The sequence below is a fragment of the Ascidiella aspersa genome, chromosome 2 (assembly GCF_963924565.1).
Source record: "Ascidiella aspersa chromosome 2, kaAscAspe10.2, whole genome shotgun sequence".
Classification (NCBI taxonomy): domain Eukaryota; kingdom Metazoa; phylum Chordata; class Ascidiacea; order Phlebobranchia; family Ascidiidae; genus Ascidiella; species Ascidiella aspersa.
The window spans coordinates 8,245,517-8,263,292 of record NC_139448.1 but is presented as its reverse complement, the minus strand read 5'-3'; the positions used below and the strand labels follow the sequence as shown (position 1 = coordinate 8,263,292).

Here is a 17,776-nt window from a genome sequence, read left to right as displayed (position 1 = left end):
AATCAAGAACTGCGGGCGGTTTGAGAATCTCTTGGGGCGCATTTGTGCAGACTTGAACTTATAGAGTGCTTTTGGCTTTTTAAAATTATATTTGATTATTCAGGGTACGCTGATGTTTAAACAGTCGTGAATCAGTAGCCTATAGGAAGTGCAAACAAATTGGAAACCTATTCATTGACATTTAACCTATTTATTTACATTAAAAAATCGATACGCCCATTAAACTCTTGCTCTAAGGCTGGATCCCCACCGGACTTCTAACACGACGTGACGAAACATATCTGACTGATGACCTGTCGTGTCATGTGTGAAATCAAATCTGCCTAAAGCGCGCTAAACTTGAACTCGCCAAAGCTAGGCTATATAATTCAGTTGTGATCACGGCGAAGGCAAATGAAATGGAAACTTTGGCAGTAGGCTATTATGGATTTGGAAACTTATCAAGCGGTTTATACGGCTACACAAGTGCTGGGTACCAGTACGCCCTATTTGTAAAAAAAACATACAGAGGGTTTTTCCTACACACTTTTTTACACTGTATTGCAACATGAAGGTAAATTTCAAAAAAGCGCAAGAATTTCGTCAAAATATATCTTGACCTTAGGTTATACCACTTTTAAAGTTAAAATTGTATTAGGGAAGAATAAATTCCCATTTAAGTTGGAAAAAATACAAGCTTCGTTATGCAAAATTACAATTAGGACAAACTGGAAATGGCTTTTGAACCGTTTAAGTATTACATTTTCATGATATTTAAAAAAATATCTGCTGAACCTTTAAAAAACACATTCCTAATATAAAACCTTTAAAAACCTGTAAAAAAAATCGTGGCTTTTATCAAAAAACATCTTTAGTCACGGTAAAAAGTATTCCGCGCCCTATCTCGCTAAAAATGCATTTTGTCATAACTGACAGCTGTACGTAAGATTTACGTCTAATCTGGTCGGTGGAGACGCGACAACAAAATAATCAGTGTTTTACCTCATTAGTCTCGATCGGTCTGAGTTTAAGCATTTGGGACTATCAGGTGGGGATTCAGCCTATGGATCAACGCCTTACTTGTAGCAACCCCCAACGGCAAAACTGCAACAACAAAAATGCTCGCAAGAAATTTCCTTTTTTTTGACTTTAAAATTGTTTAATAATTATGACGCTACTGCCTAGGATTGGCTTTTGCGTTTGGCGGTAAAATCTCTGGATATCAGCTGTGGTTTCCAAATGTTTTCATTCGACGCCATTTTAGATTTATTTTAATATATGCCTTGTAAAATATACTTTAGCGTTTTCGGCATAATCTAATATACTTGGGCCCTAGGCCAATATATTGCGCTTTTCTAGAATCCACCTTTTTTATATTGCTAGCATTATTTGTGTTGGGGTACAAGTTGCGTTTTGGTGAGTCAAGTATTAATATTATTAGATACCTAATTTACTTAACTTTGTGAATTTGCTTTTTAAAACTTTACCTGTTTTTAACAGGTTGTGTAACTTTATACGTGGGTCTGAGCACGACTAATATCAACATGTCTATGAATCGGTGAGAACTATTTTGTGTTAACTTTACTATAATGATTACATGACCAACTGCATGTTACTAGTAAATTAAAAAATGTTGTTTTTATTGTAAAACTGGAACGTTTTTACCACACACTCACAGTGGAAAGAATGGCAAGTGCACCCGCGAGTTTATTTCAACCTTTCAAAAGTGCACCTGAAAAAAATCTATACTGCATTCCAAAATGTAAAACGCTTGTGCACCCTTATTTATCACATTTACAGTGGTATGTATACAATACATAGTGCATCGGAAAATCATAAAGTGCACATGAGGTGCACTTTTTTTTGCACCAGTATTTTTTCGGCTGTGCACCCACAAGATCTTTTTAACATCGGCCATACTTTCCAGACTGGCCACCACTGATAAACGTGTTTAATACATGTTGACACTGTATTTGCTTTGTTAAAGAATCGGTTTGTGTCTGTAATGTTCTACATTAGCACCTTTAATGTTATTAATTTTCCGTTTTTGTTTTTGTTTTTTTTAGCATCGTCGTGACATCATTGATATTGGATTGGGTCGCGATATTTTTGTATAAAATATTAGTTATCGGCCTCAGATTAAAATATAAAGTATTGAATTCCCTATAAAGAAATATAGGTGCTGGTCAAGAATCCTGCCACAGTTAATAAATCAAAGTGCAATATTTGGGTTAGGTTGGGAGTTAGCATTTGAGTGTGGGTGGGTCACATATTATTATATTTATTATTTATTAACATTGCTTAACCTACCCGAACACACCCTAACCCAAAATAATGTGCATTGTGGTAGGATTCTAGACCAGCGCCTATATTTCTGTATAGGCAATTCAATACATGACAGTTTAATCTGATAGAAATATGAGCTGAAATATATTAGTTTTTACAAAATACACCCCTTTTTAGAAAATCAGCAAGGTCCCTTGTGGGAATGTTCGACAAAGAGGCCCTTCATCAATTCAGCAGTGAACCCGAAACAATGAATGACCATTTGAATCGATACTTCAAGTCCATTCAAAAAATGTCCAGTCCGATTCCATCGGTCCCCATGATGCATAGATTCCAGAGGTTTGTATTGCATATGATCTTTAATCAAATTTATACACAGTTTCAGTGTTTAACTCATTTCCCCTACTAATAAAAATGAGTTTTTTCTTAATCTGTTTGGTTATTATTTTGTTATGTATTTGTTCAGAAAACCTGATGATGAATATACTGACGAGTCTTTGAAACAACCAAGTGATGGTAAGTCATAGTATTATGCAGATAGATTAGTTATAATTTATTTTAGCGCAAAGTTATTGTTTGCTATTTGTGTTGCCCAACTTTTGCCATTTTTCTCATCAAAACATGTTTTCAGTGGGTGAAGACCCGTCATTTTTCAAGCAAGAACCTGAGAGTTCACCACAGGGCTCCTTTCTTCCCACTCAGGAGCATACATTTGTGACAAATGTTAAAGGTAATGTATTGTTTTTCGAAAAATACCATAGTAACAACATTGAAAACAGAATTAATTTGTGTCCTGTTTCCAAAGTAGACAACAAAAAACTTTCATTTGTTATAACATTCAGATAAACAGTTGTGGATAAAGTCTTATTTGTTTTTATGTTTTTTTTTGTTTTTTTTTAATAATTAAAGCGTAACTATTTTATGGGTTTGCTAAATTACTGTTATTAGGATGTTTGTTTTATTATTATTTGATCACTAATCATGGCCTAATTTTCTATATTAAATTGTTGTCGTAGACGGCGTCAATATCACCCTAGTGTTGGGTGAGTACTTATTTTTCATTTGACGTCAGGTATCAGCTCCGATCGGATATTATCAAAATCTCTAGTAGGCAATAGCATATACTCTAGAATAAACCTAATCAATAAATAAAATAATTTTTTTAAAGGATCAAACAATCTACCTCTTGCTACACGTCAAGATCCACAAAGATATCCAAACCATTTGGACACTCATAAAGCACCACCACCTAGAAGAAGCCAAACGGCAAGGAAGACCATCGTTTTAAGCAAAGCCGCCCAAAAGCAACTTGAACAGTTCCGAAAAACAAAAGAGAACGACTTTATCGAAGAAACTTCCCCATCTTCCGTCATCGCCACAAAACAACAGACCTCCCCTGCAGCAAAAGAAAAAACAAAAAATAGACCCAAAGACACAAAACGAACAAAAATCAGAAGATCTACATTAACTTCCCTGCAACAGGAGGCAGAATGGTTTTTGACTGATGACATCACAGAAGATGAAAATGGAAATGAAAGCATTAGGCAATCTCGGCGTCAACGCATGAGACCTAGAGACTCATTGTCCTCTTCTGATTGGAGCAACGTGAACACCATTCTGACAGAAAGTTTTAATTTGCAAACGAAGCAGAGAAAGGCCAATGAGGAACCTCTGCAGCAAAGTAGGACAAAGGAAAAGTCTGTCGGCAAAACTAACCAAGAGATTTCACCTCGAAGATTACAAAAACGAAAAAACACCAAATCAAGGACAATTAAAAGTAAACCTAGAGAATCCAGTTATTCTGTAAAACCTGCAGAAACTGCATTTTCAAAGTTTGACCTAACACATGAAAGCAAGGCAACCTCAAAGTCCACTCCTCCTTCTAAAAGAAAAAAAATACAGCATCACCCAGATGAAAACGACAATACCTTGACAACCAGCGTATTAACAATGCCTGTAAGAACAACGCCTAAAAGCCCTGAAAGAAAATCAGAAAAAGGGCTCTCTCAACAACAAGGAAATAATAATGCAACCCACAAAACTGATGATTCACTTTTATGCAATGATATAATAGACTCGGATGATAGCCAAAGTACTCTGGATGAGTCTTTGTCTCTAAATGGTATGTAAGTTATAAAATCTGTCCTAATCATTGTCCAAACTTTTAAAATTATATTTGTTTTATCCTACACCAATGTTTAATTCTTATGAATCACTAACACAGGACAACAGCTAGTAACTCTCTTAAAAACAATGTTGTTGCATATTAACCATATATATTTACAAAACTTGTAGACCCCACTCTCGATGAACCAGGAAATGGAACCGACACCAGTGTTGGCTCTGATGCTAACCATTGGAAGTTTGTGCGTAAACAGATGAGTGCCATCACAGAGCCAGTTTTCTTTGCAGGCCTCCTGCAGCAATCCTACGAAAATCAACTAAAAGGTACAATAGTCGAAAAACACTACTGTGGCACAAAATATATAATAAAAAATATATAACTGGTGTGAATGTTCAGCTACATAAATAAATTGAGTTTATTATTTTTTTTGTTTTGTTATAAACTCATCTCACCGTTTATCAGTAAATCAGCTTAAATAAATTATGAATGTATTTTGATAAACAGCAATAGCATTTTATTTATGTATATACAATTCTTTGTAAATACAGTAATTTTTTCAGACCTTTCAAATTACAAAAGCAAGCTTCGAGAAAGTAGTATTGACCTTGCTTTTCAAAGATATAACAAATTGATGCTGAAACATAATCATAAAAATTCCAAGGTAAGTTAAGTTAGGTAATTGTAGAAGTCTTATCGAGCAATATAATATTTTAAAAGGTCATAATTACCACAAAGCTCTTGTTTAAAAAAAACACAATAAAAAATACTTCATTTTAAAATAAGCTTTGTGTGTTTCTGTCTTGCTGTATTTTACTGCGATTTTATAAACAGACCATCGACAGTCTTCTGGAGAAGTCAGTTGCCTGTTTAAGTCAAGCCCAAAGAGCAAACTGTAGGTATCCAGAATCGTTTTGGCAGCAGACAAGGTTAGCAATTGAACAGCCAAAGTCCATTAAAACAACTCAAACTTTAATTTAAAACTAAATAGCAAACCTTGGAAATTTAGATATATATTTTATAGTATCAGATAAATTTTGTTACACATATTTTTTGTAGTTAATATTAAGTTAAGCTAACACAAATATATATTTTTATATTTTTAATTAAAAGATGTCAGTAGGTTTTATATATGGTATAACTTACAATAGCAATAATATGTTTTATATTTTTTTGTTTTACCTACAGCAATATGAATTTCATTCTACCACCAGAAATCCCAATTGAACTTGGCGCGACACGGTCACAATATAAAAAATACGAAAAGCTGTGTAAAGCCATCACAAAGAAACAGGAGGCAAAAAAAGAAAAGGTTTGTAGAGTTGCATCAAAGTATTTTTATGCTGCAATGTTTAAAAATGAAGTCTGATATCATTACAATAAGTTTTCTTTGTGTTTGTATAGCTGGCAAAGTTGCAAAACCTTCAACTGCTTTATTTTGATCTTGGATCTTTAAAAAAGTGTGGAGATAGTGTTTTGTCTGACAAAAATGCTACACACGTTCATAGGCTTAGAGCTACTCACAAATTTGGCAACGCTTTATCAAGTGGTAGGTTGTTATCTTATATTTGCTAAACAGACATTGTTATATTTGTTCAATTTACAGTGTTTTTTTGTTTTCAGCACGTCAGATATCAAGCTACATCAAAGAACCATCTTCATCAAACTAACAAATATTTATTTAAAGTTCTTTTCTTTTCTACATAGTTAAATAAACACTTTTAAAATATGTGTTTTCTTTGTTGAATTGATTTTCAAAGGAGGAAATATAGGGATGCAGATACTTTGTTTTTCAATATTTGATGTTTTAGGCAAAAGTAGAGTCCATCCCATCGAAAGCCAAGAGTAGTCATTCCAGTGGTCAGATAAAAATTGATTAAATTGGACATACAAGCATAATGTTGTGTATTCAATTTTTGAGCATAGATATCTTTTGCAGTACCCAACTTTTTGGTAATAATTGGGGCGATTATTTTTTGACCTGGCAAAATAGTCGAAATTATTTTAAGTTAAAACCGTTTACGAAATGCACAAATATTGTTTAAAAAATTACCCCAAACTGTAGTGAGTTTTTTTTAAATTGTCGTTCAGTTTAATATTTTATCAGATTTAGTTTGAATTACATTTAAAAACATTTTAACTGTACTATATCTTTATTAAGATCAATATACGGTATATGCAAGCCGGCACAGTGAACCCCACCCCACATGTCTGGTGTATTGCAATAGGTTCAGCTCGAACTTACTAATTTTTGACAAGCAACCAATAACGCCAAGTGCATTACTTCATACAACAATGCATTGTTTAATTCGATGTATTCTATTAGGTCAAGATTTTGTTAGAAAAAAATATTTTTAGGTAAAAAAATAATCGCCCTAGTAATAATTAATATGTTGTTTTAAATATCTTGGTATCAGATAAACAACTCCTGTGTTAAACTAATTAGGAGAATTTGCAATGAATTCGAACACAAATTACATGACTGAATCAGCATGTTTCTGCTGGATTTTTAATAAAGTGTATTGCCTTTAACTACAAATCTAATATTTTATGTAATTTGGTGTTGAGAGCAGAATATTTTGTTCAGTTGTATAGAAGTCCTTGCATATAGTATACAAGATGATTGTATTTAATACATAGGTAAAACAAAGGCAAAGCAAAAATTTGGTTGCTCAAACAAAAAGCCAATTTCACAACTTGTGTGTAACACAAACAACATGTAGATTGTAGAATAGAAATTAAAATAGAAAGATATGAGATTTTTTATGACACACAGTAAGACTAAAGGAAATGATTTTCAGGATTTATATATAATTTCTAGCTGCTCAATACAGCATACCTTATCTTATATAGTATTTGAACAACAAAGGCTGTTTATCTTCTTTGTCACACAATTTGCATAGAAAAATACTGTATTTTTAATGTTTAGTTTGACTTTTTGGTATTGGTTAGCACCGTATTTCTGAACTGCAATATTTGAAACATTATACAAAAAAAACAGAAAAAGGCACAAGATAAAGTAGAAATAATAACTGGAAAAATGTCCGGATATCTTGCAGGAGGTCTGATGGTTGCCATGGCGATGATTAGTGCATATGAAATCAATGTAGAAGAAACAAACTGGAAAAAAAATAAAATGATTTGTATATTATAACAAAAGTTTACACACTTTTATTACCATTATCCACAGCGCATTGTCTGCAAAAGTTTTAATCCTGCCTTGATGAAAGCCTAGACTTCTTGTAAGAGAAGATACATTTTTTATAGAGAAACCACGGTAAAACCAACTGAGGACGAGAAAAATTGTGGAGGCTGAAAGTGTTTGCAGAATAAGCCCATCTTTTAGTAAAAGTGGACTCATACTAAAGACAGTCATGTGCAAAAACCACGTTATGAGCACTGGTGCGACTTCATCGTAAAGAAGACAGGCGGATCTTAAAAAATGTAAAAAAAGTGTTGATTTAAATACAGAATTGCCATATTGCATATATGCTTAACTTACATTGCTGGAATTAAGATTGATTTTTCATGAACTTGATATGAAAATAGAAAGAACACCAATGACACGTTTAGCTACAGATAAAATAGAATGTTTATCATCCATTAAAATCTCGTTTGAGAAAAATACGATTACTTACCAGTGATAATTTTAGGCACCTGATTGTTGGATAGCAAAAAAGTCGTATACATGAGGGCAAGGATAGTGCCAGAGTGGTTATCCCGCACAATTTGACAAGTGATGGCTGTGTCATGTACAACTTTAATTTGAAAACCTACATTCAACGATATATTCACATAGAAACAATATTTTCCTGGTTGTGTTAGGTGACCGTTTTTTAATACAACATATTCCAATATTAATGGATAAAATAAGTAATTTTGTTTGTTATATTGAGATATTTAAAATAATTTGTCACTTCTTTTTTTTTTAATGTACCAACTTGGTTAACCCTGAAAATTGAGCACTTACTGGTGAAATTGAGCACCAAACATTGGCCACTTTGTCTTCAAATAGTCCACGGCCAAAGGGAAACAACCTTTGAACAACTGCTAAGGCATTTTCTATGCTAGTTAGCCAAGGTAGCCAAAGTAAACCAAAAACTGCCAGCACAGTGATCCCCAGTGTAAATATTTTCCAAATGCTGAAAACAAATAGGCCAGGAGAAAAAAATGCAATAAAATGATAATCTTAATTATGACCTACCCTTTCAGCCATGATTCTTTGTATGCTGTGCCCAAAAGGTAAAAAAATATTGGAAGTGCATGATAGAGCTCCATCTGCTTGTAATTCAAGGACAGACAAAAAAAAACCGCTCCCAAAATATCACGCTGACAAGTGAAAGCCACCACACACCAAACTAAAAGGCCCAGGCTTACGTTGTTGTACTGAAAATGGCCGTGATCGATTAATATCAGACCAGGATAGAAAAGACTGAGCAGAATCATTGGTTGAACTGTCATCCTGGTTTTAGGCAGCTCAATATAACGGAGGGCCATCAGTGCCGGAAAAATAACCACCAGGTCTGCTGCCAGGACAGTTGAACGCATAAAGAGTTGGTGAAAGTATCCTTCAATGCCTTGGGAAGCTTTAAGGGCAATCCATTGTGGATTCAGCAAAGATGCTCTGAAACCATAAGGTAAAGAGACGTTAAGAGAATTAAAGAAATACCATTTGTACAGAATGCAGGATTTTATCCAGCTGATATATAAGCCTAACAACTCACAATTTCATAAAGGGGCTATGGGTTAAAATATGATTTAATAAACCTAACCAGCATAAATTGAAAGTCTTTAACGCAACAATTGCATAAAATATCATTAAGTCAAAAATCTCGGGAAACAATTAAACACGGCAGTTTAACATAAGTGTAGTTTTATCTAAAAACTTTAACAAATTTGCATAAAATATATCATGTTTTAATACACTGGTTTATTTGGGAAATACAAATTGTTAATACTGCAACTAACAAGATATTCTTACATGTAAGCACACAACCAACTGTGATATGCTGTAAGAGGGGGGTAGTCAAGGCCCCAGTATTGAAGATTATTTACACTGGAGTTCCGGTACCATTCCTCCACTGGCAAGTTAAAAGTAACTTCTTGCCAGTGACGCTGTGCCTCATAATCACCGAACAAGGGTGGCTTGTTCTTGCCTGAAAATTACATAAAAAGTCAAGTTTATATAAAGGATTTGTGGTTCTTTCCTAACTGCTTGTTTTAATATCTAGGTTTGTATGATTTATAATTTTGTTTGTATCAATGTACACAGTTGAACGCTGGGCTAGAATTGTACCACTTATTACAGTACTGAAACGAGTTGTTGAATATGCAATTGCAAAGAAAAATAAATACAACAATATTTATAATACCAAAAATGCTTACTCGCATCCTAACTTCAGCAAAAAAACACCTAATTGTATACACTGATACAACACATTTCCAAAACAAATACAAGAAAAAATTGGTTAATTAATGTAATGTTGAGGCATTTCCAAAAGTGTTTATAACTTAGCTTTTACAGAACTCTTAAGTTGATATATTACTACGCAGAAATTATGCCTATTAAATCAAAAAACGTCGTTGATTTACCGGAGTATGGTCCAAGCGCAACGCACCACCTTATCAATATGGAGGCAATGCAATGCAGAATAATTCCTGCAACGCTTTGGGTAAGGAGCATATGCAAGCGATTCATTGATTAAATAACTTTATTTCCGATTATAGAACATAGACGCGAATGTTTTTTACTTGCTACGCGACTCTCCTGATTTGTAATAGATCATCTACACGAGTATTTGTTTGTTTTGGTAATTTCACTCTTTTACGATTTGTGTTGTCAATGCCGCCACGTTACAAAAATCTTGATGACTCATGGTTGTACTGTTTACATGATGTAGCAAACAAATTACTGCGAAAAACGAGATCAACGTTTTAAAGTGTGGCAAAAGTTTTATGAAACACAAATATTTGATTTTATTAATAATAAAAAATATTTAAGAGTAATTTTCCATTTTCATGAATCGTACGTTAATGACAATAAGTTGTAAAGAAAAATCGGTGAATGTATTGCTTGATTGATCATGCAAAACCATGTCAGTTCTTCAAAAGTAAATTAGTTTTGTTTGTTCAAGTTATAGCAGGGGTGAGCCACTTTTTCTTGTCGCTGGCCAAAACCAAACTCAAAAGGTCTTTGTGGGCCGTTAAATGTTAACTGTATAGACTACGCGTATTTTTATTATCTCAACGACAGTTAATCAGGGATAAAACTGGGGCATTTTGCTATTTACACTTGATGGAGGAACAAGATTTACTCAAACTGCCAAAAAACATTTGCTTTTAGTATGTTAAGTAGCCGAAAATAAATGTAAAATGTCCTCGTGCATGATTTGCGTTGGTTGGCCGTATGTGGATGCTCAATATAGCTGTAGACGAAACGAGTTAGTAACTTGCATTTAGTTATAAAGTTTAGACAATATGACTTTACCTGACTAAGGCCAGTTTAGACAAATTACTTGTCTACGATTTAAGTTTAAAAAAATTTGTTAGGATAGTGTTAAACATTTTTGATGTCAAGTAGCTCTTATTTGTTAAGCAGTATTCATTATTTTTATGTCAAAGGTAATTTATGTATTTTCTTTTTGATTTATTAGGAGTTCATACTATCCAGTTAATGAAACTGACTTCTGCCTTTTTTGTCCAATTATTAAAAATCTCCAGCTTCAAAGAAATGTCAAAACCAAAGGTTGTTTTTGTTCTCGGCGGCCCTGGATCTGGAAAAGGAACGCAATGCACCAACATCAAAGAGGTGTTTTATTTTAAATGTTGTTATTAAAAGCACCTAGTGGGCCAACTGAGACATGAGGCCGAGCCCACTAAGCAATTTCATCTAGCACACTAGTTGTTCATTTTTAGTTAAAAACTTTTTAGCTAAAGAAAGCCTTTGCTTTCTGTTTTTTTTCTTGATTTTAGAATGTTTTTTTTAAAGTAAATCAATTTCGCGTAATCATCCTTACATTCCTTACCTAATTCTAGTGTTAATAAATCGAGGATATTGACAGCTTTATTTTAGAAAGATCAAAATATTTTCCTACTTCTTACCTAGTGAATAGTTGTATAAAAAAATACTTTTTTAAATTAAAAATGTATTATTTACCTAAGCTTTTTCAAAAGGATAACAAGTGATATATTTAAATAATTGCAATAATTTAATATTTTTGAAACTTTGTTTAGAAATTTGGTTACACACATTTATCTGCCGGTGACCTGCTTCGTGCTGAAAGAAACAGTGAAGGTTCTAAATACGGAGAACTTATTTCAAACTACATTAAAGAAGGAAACATAGTTCCTGTCAGCATAACTTGCTCTTTGCTAGAGATGGTTTGTTTGTTTGTTTTTTTACAAAACCTTTTACTTGTAAGGTTACTTTAGTTTTCCAGTACATAAGAATGAGTAATACGCTGTTTTTTTAATTTTTAGTGCTGTTGTTTTAGGCTATTATCTTTCTTATTCTTACAAAGTTTAATAATTCATGTAACACTGATGATTACATTTTGTGAGTTTTACTAACCTCTTTTTCAAAATTTTAAACTTCATTTAAAATAATGATTGCTATAAAAATAGGGGAGCTGTATGTCTATTTAATATATAGCTGTAGATCTATAATGATATATGTCAAAAGTCATTTTTGTAAGTACTGTAAGTGGTTACTGAAAGCAATTTCTTTCAGGCTATTATTGCGTCCAAAAATGACAAGATTTTGGTGGATGGCTTTCCAAGGAACCAGGATAACGTGGATGGCTGGAACAAACAGATGGGTGAAAAAGCGATTGTTGACTTTGTGCTGTTCTTTCAGTGCCCTGAAGAGGTAATGACGTAAACTGATTTAAAGATAAGTATATTCAATTTAGTTACTGAACATGTGTTATTTCAGCGGTTCCAAAACTTTTCTAAAAATTTTACCTGGTGGACCTGTTGCAAATATTTCATATTTCACGGCCCTATAAAAGTTCAAGGGTCAGTTGACCCATGTTACTTAGTACACTAGTGCAGTCACCATTCTTTCTAATGTAACAACTTTCTAACTAATGCAAACGATTCACTGATAGCAGGTAGTACAGCATAGTAGATGCTTTATGATGTGACAAGAGACATCATAAAACACGCTATATGATCGAATAATAAAACATATTTAAAAACAATAATGATGACAGATAATGGTTAAAACATAGACTAATGTTTAAAACAAGCGCAAAAGCCTAATGTTGAAAAACTTAAAACTAATTCCTTGCATATCCTCTGAAACTGCTGTACGTACCCCAATTGGGCCACGGACCCCAGTTTGGGAACCGCCGTGTTACCTGTTTTCAGGCGTTCGGTAAATAGCACATGACATCGTTAGTCTAAAAGTCCTCGAACGTCGGAAAACAAATTATTACATGAAAAGGGCGTGTTGAAAACCCACATGACACTCACAGTTAGATGAACTTTTAAGAGAATCTGCTTCAGTTAGAAGAAATGCCTTTGCTACTCAACATTAGGAACTCAACCTATATTAGCACAGACAGTGTACAGCGAGGAACATTAGCCGGGTTATAGCGAGTAAAAGGGGAAGAAGGCTGGGTTAAGCGTTTTTAATTACCGACCCATACTTGCTAATCTAATAACCGGAACCAATAACGAAAGGCAAAAGAGAAAAAATGTCCCCCATTTACGGTCGACCCAAGAAACGAAAATCGGCATCTTGCGTTTTTTGGTTTCGTATTAGCTTAAGACGCGTGACCCAATTACGTTAAACACATTGCCGCTTCAGACAGCGAGTTGAACCTTGATAAAAACTATAATACCACTTACAAAAAACGGTGCTCGAACCCCAAGACCCCTCTGGATACGCCACTGGTCCCAACCAAGGGTCACCAAAGCCTCCTTTTAAAATAAAGGAAACAAGACTGTGGGGCAGTTTGTTATTTTGTGTAATATATTTTCAGGTTTGTACCGATCGAATTATGCAAAGAGGAAAGACAAGCGGTCGAACCGACGACAATATGGAGAGCCTGAAGAAGCGTTTCAACACCTACATCAAAGAGACAATGCCCATCGTTGAGCATTACAAGTCATTGGACAAAGTCCGGACAATAAATGCAGATCGTAGTCCAGATGAGGTTTGTATTGTATGTATTGGATAATTCGAGGGACCTCTATGGCACTTATCGTTTTAATGGAATGATTAAAATCCTTCTTTCAGGTATATACATTATGTTGTGTGTTCCAAGTTCTACTTTTATATGAAGCCATTGCTTTTTAAATGTTGCTATTCACCTGGTAAATGGTAATGTACTTGAAATCATATTTAGGGTCATATTTGGTGAATCATTAGTTGTTTGTGTTCTACAAGCCTGTGTAACTCAGTGTTATTGAAAGTGTACATGATTTACTTATTTCTTCTAAGATACCTAATTTACTATTTTCTCCAAAGATGCATAATTTTATGTTATTTTTAGTTTAAATAGAAGTTTTATCAATAGCAACAACGTTTGACATTTAAATGTCCTTTATTCATCGCTTGTATTAAACTCCGAGCATACAACAAAGTGAAAATATACACCCTGTATTGCGTACATTTCAAGACATTGAATAAATGCAATCAAGAGTTATTCAAAACGTTTAAATTAATACCTACTTCTGTATGGGCATTGATATTCTTATAACGACATAACTGTTCTGTTTGTTTTTTTGTTCAGGTCTTTGTGGACGTGGCGAAGCTGTTCAGCTGAAAAGGTTGACCGCCGAAATAATCGTCCTCGTGTAGAATACCGTAGTTGCTATACATCCGTCCGGCCCAGTCGATTAATGTCGCTTCTGTTTTCTACACCGCCGCTCATGCAGGCCCTGACTTTGTGATCGTGCTACAGGGTTTGCCAAAAAACTACAGGGTTGCCAAAAAGTCTTTAAATCTTTAAAAGTCTTCGAATTGATTTTTGTATTGAAAAATCTTTGACAAACCCTATGATTTTCCAAAGTCTTTAAATTCGTTTTATCTCCAGCTTAAGATCTGTGTTTTAAAAGTGCCGTTAAAAATCATTTAAAATAATACTTTTAGTTGCGTTAACTATGACATTTGTGCAGTTTTTTGTTTTCCATTTGTATTAGAAAAAACGTCGAGCGAAAGATTTTTAGGTCTTTGAAAGACTATAAATTTTGTTTTACAAATATTGGAATGTCTTCGAGGATTTTTCATAAAATTGTATGGCGACCCTGCACTATTTGTGTAACTGGTCTGTATCGTTCTGAAGCAATTTGGCTGGAATTTGTACTCGTTATTCTATTTTAGACGAGTCCGTATTGACCGTACACTTTCCGATTTAACAATTTGCTGATTTTCTTTGATTGCGCTCTGTTTTGAGTAATTAGAAATATGTGAGGAACTATTTTTTTGCCTTATCGTATATAGCCACCTGCACTAGCGTATTATCATGTATTCGTGTTTCTTTGTGGCCCAATTTACTTATTTTAGCACCTGCACATCGAAAACGCGATCATCCTGATATTTTTAGACAGTGCTGAAATGTGTTTGACGTATCAAAACTATCTTAACGATTTCCTTTGTGTATTTTGTGCGATTTGAGCTCTCATTTTAATTTTGTCAGACATAGTATATTATATAGACGCTGCATTGCAAATAGGGATATTCGATACTGTATATCTCATTTTGATACCGTTTGGACACGAAGTATCGTGATCCTATCCGATCCAAATGACGTCATTACTATTCTCAATCAAGGTATATTTAACTAATTGAAACGTTTCTGGTATTTTTTTTTCAGGTGATTAGGTCACAATTTGCTTTAGCAAAAATTTTTTTTTGATACTGACAAAACTTTAGGGTCTATCCTGACATAATTTGCCCGCATGTGCAGTATCCCAAAGTATTGTTCGTTTTGCTCAAGTTCATGTTTGTTAAATTATAGCTCGTTTTGCGCAGTTTGATGTAGCGTAATCGGCTTTCAATATACCCAATTTTGGCTACACAAGCGTGATTTTGTTGAATAGACGTAAACGAACGAAAAATCGAACTGCAATTCAGAAATTTTGTAATAGTTACCAGTTCGTGTTGTGCCGATTTTATTCCCCAATTCTTTACAGCAACAAATAGGGAGATATGAGGTTTCCAACACTGTACTTAGCTAACGACACAATTTTTTTAAAAGCACATATTTAATAATGAGTTTAGAAGTTTTTTCAAACAGCCATTTAAGTTTTAGGCACTCTCGTTTTTTGAAAAGCTCATACCAAATAGGCATTTTAGAAGTTTGGGCACACTCGTTTCTTAACCTAAAAGAGGTTTCGGATTTGTTTAGCTAGATAATTTAAATAATTAAATATGAACTAAACAATCGTTAATTTTATTCAATACCCGCATGCTAGAGAATTTAAAGTAGTCGTGATGTGATAAAACGTAAAAACGACTCCTTTCCTTACACTTAATCATTTAAAATAAAAGTACTTTGTCATGGAAAAAAGTTGTCTCTTGAAACGTACCATATTGTACACTGGTGGCTACATGCCGAACACCTAAACTAATCGGTGAATGACACCCTACGCCTGTTCCAAACACAGTCCGTGGTTCTGAGTTACCCAGTATAGACGCCACCTTACATGTTTTGTTAAGGGACGTCGTCTTCTTGTTTCGACAGTAAAGTGCTGCAACTTGTCTGTGCGACCTGCGCCTGGCGGTCCGCGTTTCCGTTATCGGCAGCGGATTTGCATAAACGTATTTTCGAACGCCCTTACTATGATTCACTGAGTATAGGGCCGCTTTTGTGGCTTTGCAAGTGTAAGTTTATAGTTGTAAGTGGTTGTACAGGTGTTGATATAATGGTTTTTCATTGGATGACCTGTTATTTCATAGCAGTTCCCGTTTAGGGAAAGATTGTGAAATATACAGTAAACCGCGTCATTTGATACGCAGCAGTTTGTTAGATTAGTTGATACGCAGCAGTTTGTTAGATTAGCTGTTTTATATAATAGCCAATAACCTAAAAAGTCGCCTAAAAGTGGATACCCTGCATAGATAACCTTTAACCACTTCGATATTTTCGAAACGTTCTTCTGTGGTCTGTCTTAAATGAATATTAAATAACAAAATCTAGTGTTGGCAAAATAGGAGCAAGAAGCTTTTCCAGTACGGTAAGTAACGGCTTAAAAATAGCAACAATGTAAACAACACCAAACCCTGTTGCACTTCGCGAGTGTAATCAAGGAGCATTAGTTACAATCTATGTTATAGGCGCGAGTTTTACTGCAGCAAGTTCTGACCAGTGATCAGTGGGTTACACAAGTTCTGATCAGTGGGTCACGCTTACATTATTGAGTCATCCTTTTGGTTCTTGGAGCTGTGACAAACGCACCGCGTGTGGTCATAATAAGTTGATTAAACACATCATGTTATAACCAGTCGAGCAATGTAACGTACGCACGCCATGTGATATTAACGGCAGATAGAGCTCACGTTAAGCAATCGGATTTATTGTTGGTTTTTTAGGTTGCTTGTAGTTTCGTTCAGGTTTGTTGTCGCTAATGCAAAGTTGAAGAGATTAGACATAATAATTTAGGAAACCTATGGAACACACTCAGTGGTTGAAGTTATTTAAATGCCACAGCGTTAGCAAATAAAAAAAATCCGCCTGAGATAAAAGTTGTTTTAATTTTGCTTGAGTTTAAGTTTGAGGGTTAATCAGTGCTGCACTTATTTTTAAATAGTTTTTGACAATTACTTTAAATATCTAATATTGCGCTGTTTTCATTTTTGTAAAATATGTTTTACGAGTGCGTGGTCTGTATATTGAATGGCGTTTTGAGTTAGAATTTATCAAGATAGTAGCTAGGAAACATTTATTATAGTCGTAGCTTAAATGACGAAGTGACCATCGGTCGAAAACATTACACAAGACTTGCTTGACGTTCAAATACCTCTGAAATGCCCCATCGCCTTAACTATATGAGGAAGTGTCTTAAGGCAAGGTCTATCTCTGCTTAAAACAGGAAACTTTTGACGTCACAAGCGAACAGTTTACTTGGCCACCACCAACAGCACAATGCCTCTTATTTTGAACACACCTTTGTGATATACACAAACCCTGTCTATTGGATACCGGTATGTTTCAAGATATTTAAGCGCGTTTTTTTATAAGAGGCCATGAATAAACTGGCCAAGTGTAAAATGTTAACCAGGATGCAAAAACGTCACGAGTGTCATAACAAGGGGAAATTACCAAACAATCGCGCAGTACAGCCGGTGTTGCTAGTTGCTATTGTACCCATGTCATGTGAGTAAAGTTTCGTTGGGCATTTATATTTCGGCAGGGTTTGTCTACGTGCGGGCAGTGCGCC

General features: G+C 34.4%; 3 protein-coding genes across 4 annotated transcripts; 2 read left to right on the top strand and 1 right to left on the bottom strand.

Moving 5' to 3' along the window:
* The first annotated feature begins 1,490 nt into the window (after positions 1-1,490).
* LOC146163407 (uncharacterized) lies at positions 1,491-6,113 on the top strand. The gene is made up of 11 exons (XM_083380480.1): positions 1,491-1,537; positions 2,443-2,604; positions 2,732-2,781; positions 2,897-2,995; positions 3,434-4,387; positions 4,561-4,713; positions 4,951-5,051; positions 5,222-5,316; positions 5,576-5,699; positions 5,792-5,936; positions 6,011-6,113. Exons 1-11 carry the CDS (start codon positions 1,524-1,526, stop codon positions 6,055-6,057), a joined length of 1,944 nt encoding a protein of 647 aa, XP_083236606.1. The 5' UTR covers positions 1,491-1,523; the 3' UTR covers positions 6,058-6,113.
* An 894-nt stretch (positions 6,114-7,007) lies between these two features.
* On the bottom strand, positions 7,008-10,217 carry LOC146163406 (dolichyl pyrophosphate Man9GlcNAc2 alpha-1,3-glucosyltransferase-like). Of its 2 annotated transcripts, XM_083382207.1 has the most exons (8): positions 9,980-10,217; positions 9,369-9,543; positions 8,592-9,011; positions 8,358-8,529; positions 8,026-8,160; positions 7,890-7,960; positions 7,566-7,821; positions 7,008-7,507 (listed from the first exon to the last, which is right to left on the bottom strand). In XM_083382207.1, the coding sequence occupies exons 1-8, from the start codon at positions 10,083-10,085 to the stop codon at positions 7,313-7,315; spliced, it is 1,530 nt and encodes a 509-aa protein (XP_083238333.1). In that variant the 5' UTR covers positions 10,086-10,217; the 3' UTR covers positions 7,008-7,312. The 2 variants fall into 2 exon arrangements, with proteins under 2 accessions (XP_083238333.1, XP_083238334.1); XM_083382208.1 differs by lacking the exons at positions 7,008-7,507; positions 7,890-7,960 and having other exon boundaries at positions 7,652-7,821.
* An 898-nt stretch (positions 10,218-11,115) lies between these two features.
* On the top strand, positions 11,116-14,289 carry LOC146163405 (UMP-CMP kinase-like). Its single transcript, XM_083381275.1, has 5 exons — positions 11,116-11,195; positions 11,621-11,767; positions 12,117-12,254; positions 13,375-13,548; positions 14,128-14,289. The coding sequence occupies exons 1-5, from the start codon at positions 11,118-11,120 to the stop codon at positions 14,158-14,160; spliced, it is 570 nt and encodes a 189-aa protein (XP_083237401.1). The 5' UTR covers positions 11,116-11,117; the 3' UTR covers positions 14,161-14,289.
* Positions 14,290-17,776: the final 3,487 nt, after the last annotated feature.

Coding starts and splice junctions, on each gene's coding strand:
- LOC146163407 (XM_083380480.1), top strand. Junction 4,714..4,950: donor CTACGAAAATCAACTAAAAG/GTACAATAGTCG, acceptor TAATTTTTTCAG/ACCTTTCAAATTACAAAAGC. Junction 5,317..5,575: donor TCGTTTTGGCAGCAGACAAG/GTTAGCAATTGA, acceptor TTTTACCTACAG/CAATATGAATTTCATTCTAC.
- LOC146163406 (XM_083382207.1), bottom strand. CDS start 10,085: ATGAATCGCTTGCATATGCTCCTTACCCAAAGCGTTGCAGGAATTATT. Junction 9,012..9,368: donor AGTTGGTTGTGTGCTTACAT/GTAAGAATATCT, acceptor TTATGGTTTCAG/AGCATCTTTGCTGAATCCAC. Junction 7,961..8,025: donor GGTGCCTAAAATTATCACTG/GTAAGTAATCGT, acceptor TTTTATCTGTAG/CTAAACGTGTCATTGGTGTT.
- LOC146163405 (XM_083381275.1), top strand. CDS start 11,118: ATGTCAAAACCAAAGGTTGTTTTTGTTCTCGGCGGCCCTGGATCTGGA. Junction 11,768..12,116: donor CTTGCTCTTTGCTAGAGATG/GTTTGTTTGTTT, acceptor AATTTCTTTCAG/GCTATTATTGCGTCCAAAAA. Junction 12,255..13,374: donor TCTTTCAGTGCCCTGAAGAG/GTAATGACGTAA, acceptor ATATATTTTCAG/GTTTGTACCGATCGAATTAT.